This window comes from Acanthaster planci, linkage group LG10 (genome assembly GCF_054643075.1).
Source record: "Acanthaster planci isolate LZ-2023a linkage group LG10, COTS_SCS, whole genome shotgun sequence".
In the NCBI taxonomy this organism is placed as follows: domain Eukaryota; kingdom Metazoa; phylum Echinodermata; class Asteroidea; order Valvatida; family Acanthasteridae; genus Acanthaster; species Acanthaster planci.
This window is the reverse complement of record NC_141786.1, coordinates 17,688,988-17,707,081: the sequence shown is the minus strand read 5'-3', so window position 1 is coordinate 17,707,081 and position 18,094 is coordinate 17,688,988. Positions and strand designations below refer to the sequence as shown.

General features: G+C 39.0%; 1 protein-coding gene across 3 annotated transcripts; it reads right to left on the bottom strand.

The window, feature by feature from the left end:
• Window positions 1-609: 609 nt before the first annotated feature.
• LOC110990203 (alpha-(1,3)-fucosyltransferase 7-like) lies at window positions 610-13,906 on the bottom strand. 3 transcript variants are annotated; one of them, XM_022255073.2, is made up of 3 exons: window positions 13,586-13,906; window positions 12,760-13,390; window positions 610-3,011 (listed from the first exon to the last, which is right to left on the bottom strand). In XM_022255073.2, exons 2-3 carry the CDS (start codon window positions 12,931-12,933, stop codon window positions 1,698-1,700), a joined length of 1,488 nt encoding a protein of 495 aa, XP_022110765.1. In that variant the 5' UTR covers window positions 12,934-13,390; window positions 13,586-13,906; the 3' UTR covers window positions 610-1,697. The 3 variants fall into 3 exon arrangements, with proteins under 3 accessions (XP_022110765.1, XP_022110766.1, XP_022110764.1); XM_022255074.2 differs by having other exon boundaries at window positions 12,760-13,115; XM_022255072.2 differs by having other exon boundaries at window positions 12,760-13,906.
• Between the last annotated feature and the right edge of the window lie 4,188 nt (window positions 13,907-18,094).

The following is an 18,094-nucleotide window of genomic DNA, read 5'->3' as shown; positions in this document are numbered from 1 at the left end:
TGAAGAAGTCTTGCCAAGTGGCACGTGATCGCCTTAGAAAAAACATGGCTACGAAAGAAATAGTTTTTATCTTGCGATGTTGTTTTGGTGGTCGTTGCCAATGAAACGTAGAAACTGAGCTTAATGACACACCGGTTGATTGTGGTCGATGAAAAATAACTTCGAGACACTTCGTGGCGACACACATAACGGTCCCCCAATTAAAATAAGTTTTGAGCATGCGCGCTGCCTTGCAAAAGAGACCGGTTTCTCTGCTTCCACCAGTCAAAGTCTCCCCCAGGAACATTTTTGTTGAGATGAGATCACTTGTATAGGCCCAATTCTTGTTTACGTTCCAGGACACAGGGCTGCATCAGCTTATGACTGTGTATGGGTGTTTGAGTCTGAGATTTAGTATGGAACTTAGTCTAGATCGTATATGGAAGGGGCAAGAGGTCATTTATGCATTCCTCACAAAGGCGTTTTTATTTTCTCAGAAAGTGATATCAAATAAGAGGAATACATGTAAAACGTATAACATCGTTCGAAGGACTAAAAGCGGGTGCAATCGGTTGGGTGAGTATTTAGTAACGACACGCCCATGTGGCTACTTACTCCCAGAGGAAGACGATCAGTGTCAACGTGAAGGTTAGTGGTATTATTGAAGGAAGCACCCTAACTTACGGAGATAACATCAAGAAAATCTGACATTCTTTTTTATCAGCGTTAAGTCTACTTAAATATACAATAGTAAACTTTTCATGAAATGAAAAAAATAATGCTCAAACCCTTTTTGTATTAAATTAAACGTTAATTGACACTGCTATGAATTGGTGAAGATTGGTCAATTTGTGGTGATAATGTAATGGAGCGGTTGTGAGACCGTTTGCCTAAAGCTCTACAGTGGAATTATATGCACCTATACTCTATTAACTAATTCCGATACGCCAAAAGCCTCCAAAACACTCTAGATTACTACAATTACGACGGATGAGATAAATCCACAACATCATGAAATATGCGGGGAACCAAGGGTCCCTTCTATGGAAGAGTTCTGGAATATTATTCCCATAAAAAGTTACAACATTTTAATGCTCCCGAAGAGTCAACTCATATTGAATAAAATTAGAAACTGCTTTTAATAAATAAGTTAAACCACACACAAGTGTGCGTGCAAACGCTGCATGCTTGACTGATTCATCTTGAATAAGTAGATTACCATCAAACCAATATGCACTTATTACCACCACAACTCAACGTCCAGAACGATTGCGACATCACAGGAAAAAAGGTGTATTTTAAGCAAAATACAGAACAGAATAAGATTAATCATACTCTGTTTTTTTTAGTATAAGTTGGAGTATCGCTCGGAGCTCACGTGACAGTGTTCAATTTCCTCTACCGGTAAGTCACTCCTTCTGAGATTGATCCACAGATTTGCGTATACTATTCAACGACTTCCTCCCATGATTTCATGTTTAGTCAGGCGATATGACAATCATGGAACCCAGACGTTGATATCACTAGGCGCTTTCGTTGTACATGTATATAGGCATTTAGGTCTGCAGTTAAATTAAACCGGTAAACTTGCCACAGTGAAAGTTGACTTTAGCTTAAATGTTTGTTAAATTATTTCCAGTGCTAACATCATGTAACATTCCTCGTGTCTATTCGACACCCCTTGTCATTCTCCTCTTTATTCTGATATCTACTCTTTTTCACCATGGATTCCATTGATCTAAGACAAAATCTGGCTTTTTTCGACATGTTTGATAAAAATTGCTTGATAAGACTGGCTTTCGTGGCAACTCACCTCTGCGCACTTTCTCAATGATTGGTATTACATGGCAAAACCGAGTTGGTGGGAAAGTGTTATAAAAAACTCTAGTGCTTCTGACATGACCTTTATATTGCCATTCGAAATACTTGGCATATAAGTCTGGACGAGAGTCCAACAGTTTCAAATAATCTGCCAATTCTTTGACAGTGTTATAATCCCCGACGTAGATGAAGGAATTGGGAGGGAGAAACTCTTCGTAGTCTTTCCGTGGGGCACCATAAACAATAGGGACCACGCCTACCAACAGTGTTTTGTCCCATGTTTTCTCCGAGACATACTCATCGCATTCAGAGTTCTCCAGAGCCAAATAGAATTTGTAATTGCGCACCAGGTCCTTGTTGCATTTGGAGGTTCGGGGTTTGCAGGTGAGGTTACCGCAGCGTCCGTACACGTCAACCGGGACGTAGCTCTGTAGTTTCTTAACAAAGGTTAATCGAGGCCAGGAGGTGATTTTGCAATTGGATCCCACCCAGAGCACCAGCTTCGTCTTTCCTTCGAGCCATTCATCCGCCGTCCTTGTCTCATTCACCGTTGGTATCCGCGGCGTGTAGAATCCGAACTGCGTGGTGATCTCTGTTTCCCGGTGGTATGTCCACAAAGCATTGGCCGTAAAGCCTTTTAACTTGGGTATTTTGTACAACCTTTGAACCTCTGGTGTAGTACTTATATACGGCGTTTCCCAAGAGCAAAAGACCCAAGTCTGATTGGGGTTCATGTCAACAGGAAGAGCCTTAAGTGGAACTAGTCTCATACAGAAATGAAAGAGCACAGCGTCCATTCCTGCAAATTTATTTTTCTCGTCAGCAATAGTTATTGTAATGGTACAGTTCCTGCCGCACTGAACGACAGCTGGGATTTTTTCACGACCTTTTAACGTTGGAGCTATGCTACTGAAGGTTTCGTATCGCTCCTTCAGCAAAATGCCCTTTCGGTCGTAGACTTGGATATTATAACTGCACGGCTCCTTGGTCTTCAGATCGGGCATTCTATCAAACTTTGTGACCGTATCATTTGCCGCCAGCGGTAAGACACTCGACCCGGAGCGGGTGTTCCTTTTGTTCGTAAAGAAATGTTTTGGAAGTGCCCTTCGGTGGTTTGTGAAAGTAGGTATCGTCCTTTCCATCACCCGAAGCCTAATTAAAATGTCCACTCCAAACAGGACAATAGCAAGAATAGTCAAAAGGTGCAGTCTCTGAAAACGAAAAAGACAAAGTGGAAAACTTGAGCTCGTTTGAAGAGAGTGCTCAGGCATTATAACCATATACTTTTTGATAAATGTACGCATAAACCGAGGTTGAGGTTCACGCAAAACTCATCTACCTTTTTCGAGCAAACTCTTAATTATAATTTTACTACCGGGCAGTAACTATGGTTTTGTTTTGGGTAATTCTATGTGAAGGAGCCATTTTACAATTGTGACCAATAGTAAACAAAAGATACACAAAGTACAGGGCAACACAATAAAGAATTTAGACAAAAAGGCAAATGCAAGGATGTCCCTCTATCCATCACTAAGACTTCCAGCTATGGATACAACATTAGAGATTCGTGTTTGCTTCAGTCAAAGGCGGCGATATTGGCTTGGTGACATCACCGACTTTAGATTAAAGGAGTATACACCTTGACCTAAACTGTAACTTCAGTTGCAGAGAAAGTGTCATGACGGAAACAGTTAATATTCAAAACTAAATATTAAATTGTACGAGGGCGTCATTATGACGTCATTTTTCTACATTCTGAGGGTCTTTGGTACCAATACAGGACTTTCAGTCATAATCAAGTGTTGTCCTTGGAAAAATGGAAAAACTGCTTTCCATCGGCATTATCATGACGTCACACCATACATAAATATACACATGTAGAATTACTTGAACTTTCTTACAAAGCAAATTTCCCAAATGCGTTATCTTGCTCGCGAGATCGAGTAAAAAAGACAGGTCACTCTAAGAAAAACTTTAAAGTTCATTAAAAATCAGGTGATGACGTCATTGTGATGCCATCCTTGCACACACACCTTGGGATCAGAACTTATGTCGTAGACTGCTTTCACAAGGGTCAGGTGTATTTCGTTTTTCAAGAAAAACGAAATCACGATGGAGAAGGATCCGAAAACAAGAATAAAAACTAAACGTGATGTTACTGATCCCATTAACCTCATAAAACATGCATGTACTTTCACATGTAGTTAACAGTTGGGAACATAACATTTTAGTGCTTCAATCCACCACTGACAATAATGTTCGACCACCCCCGAGAGAACAGATCCAAATCGGTCGCCCTAGTAGTAAAGTAGCCAAGTTGCCTGAGCCCCAAAACTAAAAAGAAAATAGACTAAAAATTACCAAAATATGCCTTCATCTTCACGTTTATGCAAACCCTTGAATATCAAATCAGACACCACGGTCGAGTTCGGGCCAGTCAGTTGCCATGTCACGCGCAGAGCCCCGTTTGACCTCAGTTTCTAGTGTCCGGGGTCACGCACGCAAACGCGCCGCGGTTTGTGCGAGGTTTTGCGAGACTGCATTCGAGACTAAAAAAAATACCCAGACGCAGCACTGGTTCGGTCAACATGGCGAGGTAGGTCAAAAGTTGATATCGTGCCCTTCATTTTGATACCAAATGTGACTACTTTGGGTAGTGTTGTTGCATTGTTACAGAGCTTCAAACAAAAACCAAAGTTTTCAGAACCAAAGCCGAGGGCTGGTTTAATTTACGTGTACATTCGATCTTAAAGGCCTAAATAAATCACGTTTCACGAGGTGGAAGATAGTGAATGCTTCATTTACGTGTAAAAATCGTGCAGGAGCCGTTCAGATTTTTGGCCCAAATCGCTAATTGAAAAATGGAGACTTTCACGAGATTTAATGGAAGTAGGCCCATTTGGGTACACATGTCTATGCACAAAAGCAAAGAGTTCCAAGCGTACGAGTACGGACATCACTTGACACCCTCTCTAGCCCCAGACCGGGGGCCAGTGTACTGGACTCCCTCTGTACTGGGGCCAATTTCATAGAGCTGCTCAGGCACAAAATTTGCTTAAAGCGTGAAAAACGTTGCTTGACAAATCAGGTTACCAGCCAAAATCCCATGTGATGTAAAGTTGTTTTGGAATGGAATTCACCTGTCTTTTGGTTAGCATGACGATCACATATTTTGAGCTGGTAACCTTTGTTTATTAAGCAAGTTCTTTTTTGTGCTTAAGCAAATTCTGTGCTTAAGCAGCTCTATGAAATTTGCCCCTGGCCCCCAGTCTGGGAATAAACCCCGTCATGCCTTTCAATGGGAATTCGGGATTAGGCCTAGGCTAGTCTGAAAAATCCTAAGTACCTCTGAATATTAAAACGTTTCAATATTTTCACTGAATTAGACTCTCAAGATGTTTTATGGAATTCTGATGGCTACTTTACCTCTGCATGGAAAATATAGTGTTGTCTTTGTATGGAAATCTGAAACGCCACGTAGGAGCGTTTAGGCCAAAACGCTTGATGTTGGAACACATTTGAAAAGCCCTAGGTCCAACATAAACATAATACTGAATACCATGATCCTGTTGTTAAATGGGTAGGCCTAATTTTGGAAGAATTTTTTTTTTCAATGTTTGTTTACTGGTATTTCTCCTTTAATATAATGATTCACCGTCAGACATTTGAAAATGAGATGCCTCAAATCTTTTAGGCCGGATTGATTTTTTTATATGCTCTTACATGTTCTATGATCTGAGCTAAGTTGAAACGGAATGGTATTTTGTAGTTACAGGATCAATGTTACTTTATAATTGGATGTGACCTAATGTAATTTTCATTCCATGTAAGTTGTTTTGGGAGGTTACTTTTGCTGCTGTTGGATGAATTCTTATTTTGTTGTTTACCTTATACCATTTAGGATCTCGCCTGGGCCAGGGTGTCCAAATCCTCCTCCAAGAGGTCTTGTCCTCGGCGATTCTTTGGTCAAGTATTCAAAGACAGATTTTAAGCACAAGTACCTGGTCCAGTTCAAAGATGTGCGTTAGAGGAGAAGCAATTATGTTTCCGGTAGCTTGTGTTTTTACTCTGTTGCTAGGCTTTGGAGGTTCAGATATATACTCCGTGCATCCTGATTTTTATCCATTTTCAGTATTCCACAAGTGAAACTGCATATTGATGTACATGATGTTTTAAACAATTATTTATAATCGTGTTTAATGATATGCATTCCATTACTCATTATTATACTTGCCTGTAGCAGATGCATACGTGTGTTAAAATCGCGTGTGTGCTGGAGTATTTTCAGGGTGCTCTGTTACTGCCTTTTTTAACAGATTTAGTTTATTGGTTTCTGTTTATTTGGTAGTTTGTGTTATTGTTTCACATTACTTGCAAGTGCACAAAGCAGCTATCATTGCAACTCAGGGCTTCATATTCAGAGATGATTGTCTCCTGGTTTTCAGTCAATTTTTTTTCTTGAACTATTAAAAGAAAAGCACATATTTTCTTCAAAATATTTTGATTTGTATTTTTTTTATTTCAAGTTGCATGCCTACAAATTGGTGGCAATTGTTTTTAAAGCTTGTGTGTACCTGTAGTGCCTCGTGTAAAAGAATGGTACTAAATGTTACTGAAGAATGGTACTAAATGTTACTGAAGAATGGTACTAAATGTTACTGAAGAATGGTACTAAATGTTACTGAAGAATGGTACTAAATGTTAATGAAGAATGGTACTAAATGTTACTGAAGAATGGTACTAAATGTTACTGAAGAATGGTACTAAATGTTACTGAAGGAGGTTTGTAGGATTCCGAGTTACTATTGTTTTCTTGGTTAACGTGTACTGTAGTTCAATGTGTTGCATTCTGTGTTCATGTACATTTTTTTATTTTCAAAGTATTTTGATATGATATAATTTGGGCAAGATTTTTTTGATTACAAACAAAACCTTTGTTGCTTTTTAGTATTCAGATTATTACCATAACATTCAGATTATCAGATTAAATTTAGCTGTTCCAATTTGCAGTACATGTTCATCGATGCAGTGAAAATGGCAAATTTCCCAATGCAGCTAAGGGTCTTAGGATTTATTTATTTTTTGTGTGTATATTTTAAAGAAATTATCAGATGGGCGCCAAAGACTACAGTGTATGTAATGAAAGGTTGGGGATATTCTGTTCTACAAAATTTCCATTTTATGTAATAATCGTCTTTTAAAAGCAGTTGAGATAAATTGTTTTTTTTTTTTTGTATTCTCACGGTCACAGTTTGCTCACTTTAGGGCCACTGTAACTAGAAGGATTAGATGCAGGCAGGAAAATGATTGTAACAAAACACAATCTGTACTATTTACAATATTTGATATGAATGTATTTACAAAATTTCGTTCTCGATTCTATCATACATAAATTAATACAATTCAGTATTTACAATCAGATGTCTTTCAACTCCGTAGTCAAAATTAAACTATAACTTATCAAATGAATGTGTCCATTCAAACACGCATGAATTTCAGTATTCGCAATTTTAGTAGTTACAGGTAAGTATGTGTGAATTCAAATTTCAAATTTACTCTAAACTCACAAATCTAGTGCATCAAAGAGATATAAACTTGACAGTTTCAATCCCTTGTAATATAATGCTGAACGATTTCAGCTCTGAAAAGCACTTCAAACTATTTTTTTTTCTAGGTGACGGTTTATTTTTTCCTATGATTACCTCAGAATGTGGAAAATCAGAAATTGCGTCACGCATTTTTTAATCGATTTGTGTATGAAATAATATCGTCAAAATGAAACCTAATCTTTATTTTTGCCTTAAATTGCCTTAATAAAATAAAAGTATAGGATATATAGGATATATATATAGGCAATTTTTTTGCCTAGGTGCATGTACATGTGCTATACTGTTGGCCCCAAAGTTATGCGGTCGTGGCTGTCTGCCCACTTTACAGAACACCCACACTTCCCACCGTGGACCTGCCTTATTTTGTTTTGTGCATGCGCATTTGCCAACGGCTCAATGTGCAGTCAACCATGCAGAATCGAGGAGAAACCCTTTTGTATATATTACTTCTCTGTTGCTAGGCTTTGGAGGTTCAGATAAACACTCTGTGCATCCTGATTTTTATCCATTTTCAGTATTCCACAAGTGAAACTGCATATTGATGTACATGATGTTTTAAACAATTATTTATAACCGTGTTTAATGATATGCATTCCATTACTCATTATTATACTTGCCTGTAGCAGATGCATACGTGTGTTAACTCGCGTGTGTGCTGGAGTATTTTCAGGGTGCTCTGTTACTGCCTTTTTTAACAGATTTATTTTATTGGTTTCTGTTTATTTGGTAGTTTGTGTTATTGTTTCACATTACTTGCAAGTGCACAAAGCAGCTATCATTGCAACTCAGGGCTTCATATTCAGAGATGATTGTCTCCTGGTTTTCAGTCAATTTTTTTTCTTGAACTATTAAAAGAAAAGCACATATTTTCTTCAAAATATTTTGATTTGTATTTTTTTTATTTCAAGTTGCATGCCTACAAATTGGTGGCAATTGTTTTTAAAGCTTGTGTGTACCTGTAGTGCCTCGTGTAAAAGAATGGTACTAAATGTTACTGAAGAATGGTACTAAATGTTACTGAAGAATGGTACTAAATGTTACTGAAGAATGGTACTAAATGTTACTGAAGAATGGTACTAAATGTTACTGAAGAATGGTACTAAATGTTACTGAAGAATGGTACTAAATGTTACTGAAGAATGGTACTAAATGTTACTGAAGGAGGTTTGTAGGATTCCGAGTTACTATTGTTTTCTTGGTTAACGTGTACTGTAGTTCAATGTGTTGCATTCTGTGTTCATGTACATTTTTTTATTTTCAAAGTATTTTGATATGATATAATTTGGGCAAGATTTTTTTGATTACAAACAAAACCTTTGTTGCTTTTTAGTATTCAGATTATTACCATAACATTCAGATTATCAGATTAAATTTAGCTGTTCCAATTTGCAGTACATGTTCATCGATGCAGTGAAAATGGCAAATTTCCCAATGCAGCTAAGGGTCTTAGGATTTATTTATTTTTTGTGTGTATATTTTAAAGAAATTATCAGATGGGCGCCAAAGACTACAGTGTATGTAATGAAAGGTTGGGGATATTCTGTTCTACAAAATTTCCATTTTATGTAATAATCGTCTTTTAAAAGCAGTTGAGATAAATTGTTTTTTTTTTTTTGTATTCTCACGGTCACAGTTTGCTCACTTTAGGGCCACTGTAACTAGAAGGATTAGATGCAGGCAGGAAAATGATTGTAACAAAACACAATCTGTACTATTTACAATATTTGATATGAATGTATTTACAAAATTTCGTTCTCGATTCTATCATACATAAATTAATACAATTCAGTATTTACAATCAGATGTCTTTCAACTCCGTAGTCAAAATTAAACTATAACTTATCAAATGAATGTGTCCATTCAAACACGCATGAATTTCAGTATTCGCAATTTTAGTAGTTACAGGTAAGTATGTGTGAATTCAAATTTCAAATTTACTCTAAACTCACAAATCTAGTGCATCAAAGAGATATAAACTTGACAGTTTCAATCCCTTGTAATATAATGCTGAACGATTTCAGCTCTGAAAAGCACTTCAAACTATTTTTTTTTCTAGGTGACGGTTTATTTTTTCCTATGATTACCTCAGAATGTGGAAAATCAGAAATTGCGTCACGCATTTTTTAATCGATTTGTGTATGAAATAATATCGTCAAAATGAAACCTAATCTTTATTTTTGCCTTAAATTGCCTTAATAAAATAAAAGTATAGGATATATAGGATATATATATATAGGCAATTTTTTTGCCTAGGTGCATGTACATGTGCTATACTGTTGGCCCCAAAGTTATGCGGTCGTGGCTGTCTGCCCATTCACAGAACACCCACACTTCCCACCGTGGACCTCCCTTATTTCGTTTTGTGCATGCACATTTTCCAACGGCTCAATGTGCAGTCAACCATGCAGAATCGAGGAGAAACCCTTTTGTATATATTACTTCTCTATTGCTAGGCTTTGGAGGTTCAGATATATACTCCGTGCATCCTGATTTTTATCCATTTTCAGTATTCCATAAGTGAAACTGCATATTGATGTACATGATGTTTTAAACAATTATTTATAATCGTGTTTAATGATATGCATTCCATTACTCATTATTATACTTGCCTGTAGCAGATGCATACGTGTGTTAAAATCGCGTGTGTGCTGGAGTATTTTCAGGGTGCTCTGTTACTGCCTTTTTTAACAGATTTATTTTATTGGTTTCTGTTTATTTGGTAGTTTGTGTTATTGTTTCACATTACTTGCAAGTGCACAAAGCAGCTATCATTGCAACTCAGGGCTTCATATTCAGAGATGATTGTCTCCTGGTTTTCAGTCAATTTTTTTTCTTGAACTATTAAAAGAAAAGCACATATTTTCTTCAAAATATTTTGATTTGTATTTTTTTTATTTCAAGTTGCATGCCTACAAATTGGTGGCAATTGTTTTTAAAGCTTGTGTGTACCTGTAGTGCCTCGTGTGAAAGAATGGTACTTAATATTACTGAAGAATGGTACTAAATATTACTGAAGGAGGTTTGTAGGATTCCGAGTTACTATTGTTTTCTTGGTTAACGTGTACTGTAGTTCAATGTGTTGCATTCTGTGTTCATGTACATTTTTTTAGTTTCAAAGTATTTTGATATGATATAATTTGGGCAAGATTTTTTTGATTACAAACAAAACCTTTGTTGTTTTTTAGTATTCAGATTATTATCATAACATTCAGATTATCAGATTATTGTTATTAAATTTAGCTGTTCCAATTTGCAGTTCATGTTCATCGATGCAGTGAAAATGGCAAATTTCCCAACGCAGCTAAGGGTCTTAGGATTTATTTATTTTTTGTGTGTATATTTCAAAGAAATTATCAGATGGGTGCCAAAGACTACAGTGTATGTAATGAAAGGTTGGGGGTATTCTGTTTTACAAAATTTCCATTTTATGTAATAATCGTCTTTTAAAAGCAGTTGAGATAAATTGTTTTTTTTTTTTATTCTCACGGTCACAGTTTGCTCACTTTAGGGCCACTGTAACTAGAAGGATTAGATGCAGGCAGGAAAATGATTGTAACAAAACACAATCTGTACTATTTACAATATTTGATATGAATGTATTTACAAAATTTCGTTCTCGATTCTATCATACATAAATTAATACAATTCAGTATTTACAATCAGATGTCTTTCAACTCCGTAGTCAAAATTAAACTATAACTTATCAAATGAATGTGTCCATTCAAACACGCATGAATTTCAGTATTCGCAATTTTAGTAGTTACAGGTAAGTATGTGCGAATTCAAATTTCAAATTTACTCTAAACTCACAAATCTAGTGCATCAAAGAGATATAAACTTGACAGTTTCAATCCCTTGTAAAATAATGCTGAACGATTTCAGCTCTGAAAAGCACTTCTAAATAATATTTTTTCTAGGTGACGGTTTATTTTTTCCTATGTTTACCTCAGAATGTGGAAAATCAGAAATTGCGTCACGCATTTTTTAATCGATTTGTGTATGAAATATCGTCAAAATGAAACCTAATCTTTATTTTTGCCTTAACTTGCCTTAATAAATGAAAGTATAGGATATATAACTGCCTGAAAAAGCTCGATTTTGTAAGAATTTGGTAGGCTGAGGCAAACACCAGTTTTTCAAAGCCTACTCCCAGGCCGTTTTTGGCTGACCTCGTCTTACAGCCAGTTTGTGTGGACTAGAAATCAGTGGGGCTATGCGTTGCACGGGAACTGCCTAGGGAGGCCTGTTCTCGACACGGGCCTCTTGTTCTCACACTCGAACGGCAGGAACACGACCCGAGAACATTGTTATAGGAACGAGATCACACATCACCTCCTCGTCAGGGTATAGCACGAACACACGGGCCGAAGACAATGAATATTTTGCAAAAATGAACATTGCTAATTTTCCATAACACAGAAACGAATGCTTGTTTTTAAATGAAACAATGCGGTCAATTTATCAAAACATTAGCCCTCAAAGAACATACATGTACATAGACGTGGCAATGTTGCATGTTGCTTACGACTAACTACCAGCGATAACCGGTTGTATGTGCCTGGCGTTCGAGCGGCCGTCCCATGTACAGCAAATCGAGCTGTTCGTGAACATACAAAACACAAGCCGCACGAAAACAGCCCCAAAGTACGTGAAACTCGAAAAAAAATTGTCATTATTCCTGACTACATCTTCTGTAAAGGTTATGTTTCTGTTTACACACTATTTTTCCAAGAGATTTCTTAAAGAGGAACCAAAATCTTGGAGGAGGTTTATCCCCGGCTGTGAGCAGGTCAAAAAATGTCAAAGTATGGTAAGGATCAGCATTTTCGGTTTCAGACATGCACGTTCCAGTTCCTCCCAGCAAGATATATGAAAATCCCTAAGTACGGGTAGCCCATTTCTGAGGGTAGCGAGTGGAACCGTTGGAATTAGGCTTCGAGGATTGCCCACATTGTGCAGGTTGATATCCACCATGGGCATCATAACTTTAACCAGGTATGATATCCCTTGTTTTTTTGTTTTGTTTTGTTTGTTGTTGTTTTAAAGCTTATGGGAATTAATCAGAAATCATTTTACTTTAATCATTTTGCTGGCCCAGGCTGAGGCATGCTACCCACTTTTTGAGAGTCCAGTTGACAATATAACAGACATGACAACATTATTGGAAAAACACACTGGAATGAAGGCAGATATGAAGTTAAGGAGTTTCAGGAAGAGGGAAATAGAATTATTCTGATCATTTGCAATAAGAGAATACACCCACATATAGCAGAGACAAAAACGAATTGGAAAGAAACTGGCATCGTAAATCACGTAAATGTATGTTAGACATTTTGAGAAGGGAAGGTACCTTCATGGGTGGATTCCTGATTTTGAGGTTGCCTGGGATCGAGTAGTTCGGGAGCGACAATAGTTCTTGGTCTTGATGGGACGATTTGAAGTGGCGACTTCCAACATCCAGAGCGCGGGATAGGACGGGTGGCCGCTGCGAGGCGCGACGTGGTACTGGCGGCAGCGGGGCCATACTTCTGACGCAAGTCCGTGGACACGAACACGATGAGTTAGCGACGATACAACCTCGGCACAGCGAAGACGACAGCGAGCAAGGGCGCTCCTAACCAGCGAGCCTGGCGGTCGGGCGATATGACATTGCCCGTGAGTGTGAGATTTCCTCGTCCCCGCTGCAGCAGACTGAAGGCCAGAATCCTACGAGGGACAAACTTTGGCTGCTTTTAATTCCGGTAGGAAATTGCTACAGGGCTAACCATTCCACTGGTTGGCATGACTGGACGTCAGCGCGAGAAAAAAAGACAATTCTTTGCAATGTGTTGAAGTGAAGACGCCCGTTGGACACGCAGTTGAAGTTACAAACATGTAACTACGTCAAGAGATTGTAGAGTGGAGTTTGTCATCGATGCACACATCAGATGTTTGACAGCGCCAGGGTAAAAGGCAACATACGTTGATCACGTCGAGGAAAACTGCTAACAGAGAAAAGGTTAGGCCTATACAGACAAATGGTGTTCTTTCATTTTCTCATACATTGAGGGAAGACTGCAATATTGCACAGTCTAAAAAAAAATAGAACAGCCTGACAGACAGCGAAACCAAGTAACAGTCGGTAAAAATAAAGCAGAAACAAAAACCACCCAACAAGTAGACGGACAAAAGCTTACACATGTAGCCATTCTGTTTCTTGATGACAATGCAAAATGGCACCATCTGAGTTGCGATCTGCTATTTTAAGCTCACTAGCAGTATCGGAGCATGCTCCCGTAGCTTGATATACCTGTGTGCACACCGAGAAGGTCGACCACGACAAACGGCAATATTGTTGCCTGGGTGCATGCACATGTGCTATACTGTTGGCCCCAAAGTTATGCGGCCGTGGCTGTCTGCCCATTTACAGAACACCCACACTTCCCACCGTGGACCTGCCTTATTTCGTTTTGTGCATGCGCATTTTCCAACGGCTCAATGTGCAGTCAACCGTGAAGAATCGAGGAGAAACCCTTTTGTATAACACCTGTGCGAAAATGTTTACCTGTACCTGTGCGAAGTTTTTGAAAGAATGCGAAAGATCCCCTGAAGTTCCATATAACTCCATCCCTCTTAAAACGTGTTTACAAAAACAAATACCCTGCCAAGCCAATGCCCAACCCGAAAAGTTTAATTCGTGATTCCAAGATTTCATTTTCTTGTGGTTGTTACCTAGACCATTAGACCCAAATACCCAAGCCCCTCTGAAGACCACCATAAGCAATACACAAACCAAATTAGATGTCCTCATGTCAAGCCGCTCTCAAGGTGTGGCGCCAACACAATTTCAGTTACTTTTGCCTTATAGCCTCAATCGTTGACCTTGCTGCCCTGAATTCGATAGCATTGACTCTTAGGACCTCCAAGAGCAATCCACAAAGCAAGTTAATTTGACGCCCTCGTATTAATTGTGGATCTTATCACGCTATTTTTTTGTTTTTGTTTTGGTGGTTTTTTTGGACACACGAAACACCTCCACTCACGGAAGGACAAGGCGGAAGCAGTTTCCCCCTTCGTCGACAAGGCATAACAAGGAGTCTCAGACTAACTTCAGGGGTATTAACGCAAGCCTTGTCCACGTCCACACGGTCAACCTACAGGTCTCAGCAACAATGAAACAACAGAAAACATCACAAATTCACCATTCACATTGTTTCTGTGACATCATTTTCCTAGGGTGTGTAGTACCCTGCATCTCATAGCACACCGTTTGGGGGTACTTACACCATAGATTGAAAACCCACACAAGGAAAACACGTGACAGTTACTGAAAATGACCGATACAGAGCTGATGGAAAAACAGTCGTGTGTAACGTGATTTAATAATCGCTTTTTTTTTTTTACATAGACTCGTAGCTAAAACGGGTACCCTTTCCTAGTAGTCTAATGTGGTGTAACTTGATGGCTCTGGTTGTTTCCATGGCTCCTTCTAGAGAGAGTTGCGACATGAGTCTCTCATTTTCTGGAACCGAAATGGTGGATTTTAAAGTCAGGACACATATGGACACTTAGGCACACAACGGCTGTGTGCAGTACTGCACATTATGTTGAACAGCCAAAGTTGGTTCAAATTTTGCGTGATCTATGCACATATCTGGGTTTGCCCTGGGCTGTGTATACCTAGAAAGAGTAACGCCAACTTCAGACCTTGGAACCAACATGGCTGTTCATTACGTGTGCAGTACACGGACGGATATAAAAAATTCTGGACTCGCAATGCCGTTAATCAGCTTATAGAGATCATTGAATCCACAAGTGGCTATTTTACCGAGCCGAATACAAAGCCTGCCCGGCAATGCCCGCCCCCTGTTCTCCCTGCCGTCAAAAGGTACTATGGCGAGCGAGCCAACCTGCGCATTTGTACTCGGCCCGGTAAAATGGCCGCTATTTCACACAAGGCGTTGCACGTCCAGATTTGTTATACACGTCCGTGGTGCAGTACAACATGCAGCTATTGTGCACTAAATGTCCATGTGCACCTCCGCATAAACCACCATCTTGGTCCCAACAATTGAGACGCTCACGTCGCCACTCTCTCTAATACCAATACCAGCTGTGGTTGAGTCCATGACACCGTGCATAAATACAATACACTCATGAATATTCGGGTCAACTTCAGCTCAGGTTTCCCTTGGTTGTTTGCAACAAAAGAGCTGAGAGTAAAGTACTGCTTTTGTGGTATAATCAGAGGATTAAATAGTTCGTGGTATCGCTCGTCAGCGTTGGTAAACACTACCTTGGGGACTCAGCCCTGTAGGGTTTGAAATTGTCATGATATCTGTGGATTTTTCATTACATTGGATATCTCCTGCTTTTGTTGATTAATTTCATTTTTTCAACGGTTGAAACCGGTAAAAGGACAACTGAGGTTGACTTTTTTGGTGGAGAGTTTCAGAACAAGTGACCTACAGTATTGTGCGCTACGGTGGTCTGACACGCACGCCAACAAAGGTTTGGGGCTTTGAATGAAGACGGTGACGCCTACTGAGAAGGGATTAAAGGATTTGTGAGGAGACGTTGGTTTTGCCCTAAAGGATTTGGAAAGTGCGCAAGGCAAAATTGCCTAGTGATCTTAAAAACATAGATTTGTGTAGTGTCTTCTGAGAAAAATCACTCATTACTTTTCAGTTTCTGCTGTTCTTGTTTTTAATGTTTGCTTTATTCATTCTCCCGGTTTAACACAAATGACAAATTGCGGAGCATCGGAAAGACGGCTTATTGTGTGACATGAATATACATTGAATAAAAAGATCAAAGTTAAATAAGAGGTTCCTATGTGTTCACCGTAGTTTTCTGAATACAGGCCAGACGGAGTATAGCTGCACCAATCTACAATTTGCACATCAAAACTACACGCTTTGCACTGCTGAAGTGCCAGTACGTGTAGAGCACTACGTGGCACCTTCGCGTGACGCATTTGGAGAATTCATTTTGCACTTCGGAAAAAAATCGGAAAATGGGGCCAAACTAAAATTACATCAGAACTTTGTAGCGGGTATGTGACATTGAGTTATGAATAAGACTATCTGGACTTTCGTGAAATTCTCCTTTTGTGATTGGAGGAAAAAAATACACTGAAGCTATTGGCCATAAAAAGCAAAGTGCCCAACGTTAGGGTTTTCGCCACTTTCGGATGCGATATCTTCCAGTGTTATCACTAGCAGCGCACGAACGAGTGTTGACATTAAACCTAAACTTTCTCAAGCCCTCGAAATGACCAATTTTGTGGGCTGGATGAGTGTTCTTGCTGGGTGAGCCATGCAGCACTTCGTTTTGTTCTTTTTTTCAACAGTCACCAAATGAAATTGGCCTTGAAATTGACCTTGCCCGTCGCACTCGCTAACTACCGGCTGCACTCGGTAGGCCTACGCCACGTCCAAGACCTATTCATTGTCGACTTGTTTGGTATGCAGATCGACTATTCATCCTCAAGAACGCTTCGAAACACCTCACGAACATGAAGTACAAGAAATCTGAGAGTAAGGAGCTGCGAGAAAATCATTTACGGCGACTCCACAAGGATGAACGGGCCCACTTCGCATACATACCGTGGTTTTTCAATCTGAATAAAACTCCTTCTGGGAAGGCTCCTGGGTTTGCAAATATTAAGCTCTTTTGTTATCAAACAGGCTAAATATTCACTGGCCAAACCGCTGGCCGTGATCTTCGATAAATCTTTGACATGTGGAGTATCCCCTGATGGCTAAAAAAAGGCTCAAGTTATAACCGATATGATAAAAAGGCTGTAAACACGACATTAGTAATTATACAACAATTTTTGTTTTATCGACGTATTCGAAAAGATAAACTATTGGCCCTACACGCTTAATATCTTTCACATGCAAATATAACATTCTGCCTGAATCCCAGTTTGGATTCAGAAGTATCACTCCACCGATTGAGTGACATCTTACCTAGTTAACAAGCTTTGTAATGATATAGATAAAAATCACTTTTCCACTGGCCTGTTTTGGACTTATCAAAAACATTTGATACGGTTAACCACGATATCTTGATTCGTAAATTAGAACATTATGGCATCCAAGGAATAGCGCTAGACTTGTTTTCAAGATCCCAATATGTTTTGCTTAATTCCGAAAAATCTATAGAATTGCTCATTACCTGTGGTATCATTTTGCCTATTTGCAGATGACACACGCTTATTATATTCTGACAAACGTGGACTTCACGGTTCAGATCCTCAGCGCTGAGCTCCTGAAAATCAATTCTTGGCTATTGGCCAACAATTATGCGTAAATCTACTTAAATCAAATTAAATAATATCATATTTTGTGGTAGCCAGTACAAATACACCCAGTCTTTACCGTAATACTACTTTTGAGAGGGTAAAGGACAACATACGTGGCTACAGACTTCTTGAGGCTACAGACTCAGGACAATTTTCTTCGTTTTCCCCAAACAACATGGCTAATACGAAGGTAAGTGTTTGACTATTTGTCTGTGTGTCTGTCTGCTTAGCTACGGATTTTGTCTTCTGCTCGGGCCGTCATCTGTCACACTGTCTTGTTCATAAGTGTAATAAAGCAGTCCTCCATCGGGTGTATGAGAAAATAAATTGGTGTCATTTTAAGATGACGTACCTCTCATATCGTGTTCTTTCCCAGGCTTAATCAGTGAATGATGTT

Excerpts from the sequence above, each read along its gene's own strand:
- LOC110990203 (XM_022255072.2), bottom strand. The coding sequence starts at position 12,933 with ATGGCCCCGCTGCCGCCAGTACCACGTCGCGCCTCGCAGCGGCCACCC. Across the intron at positions 3,012-12,759 it reads TCAGGAATCCACCCATGAAG|AGACTGCACCTTTTGACTAT; the intron begins GTACCTTCCCTT and ends TTTCGTTTTCAG.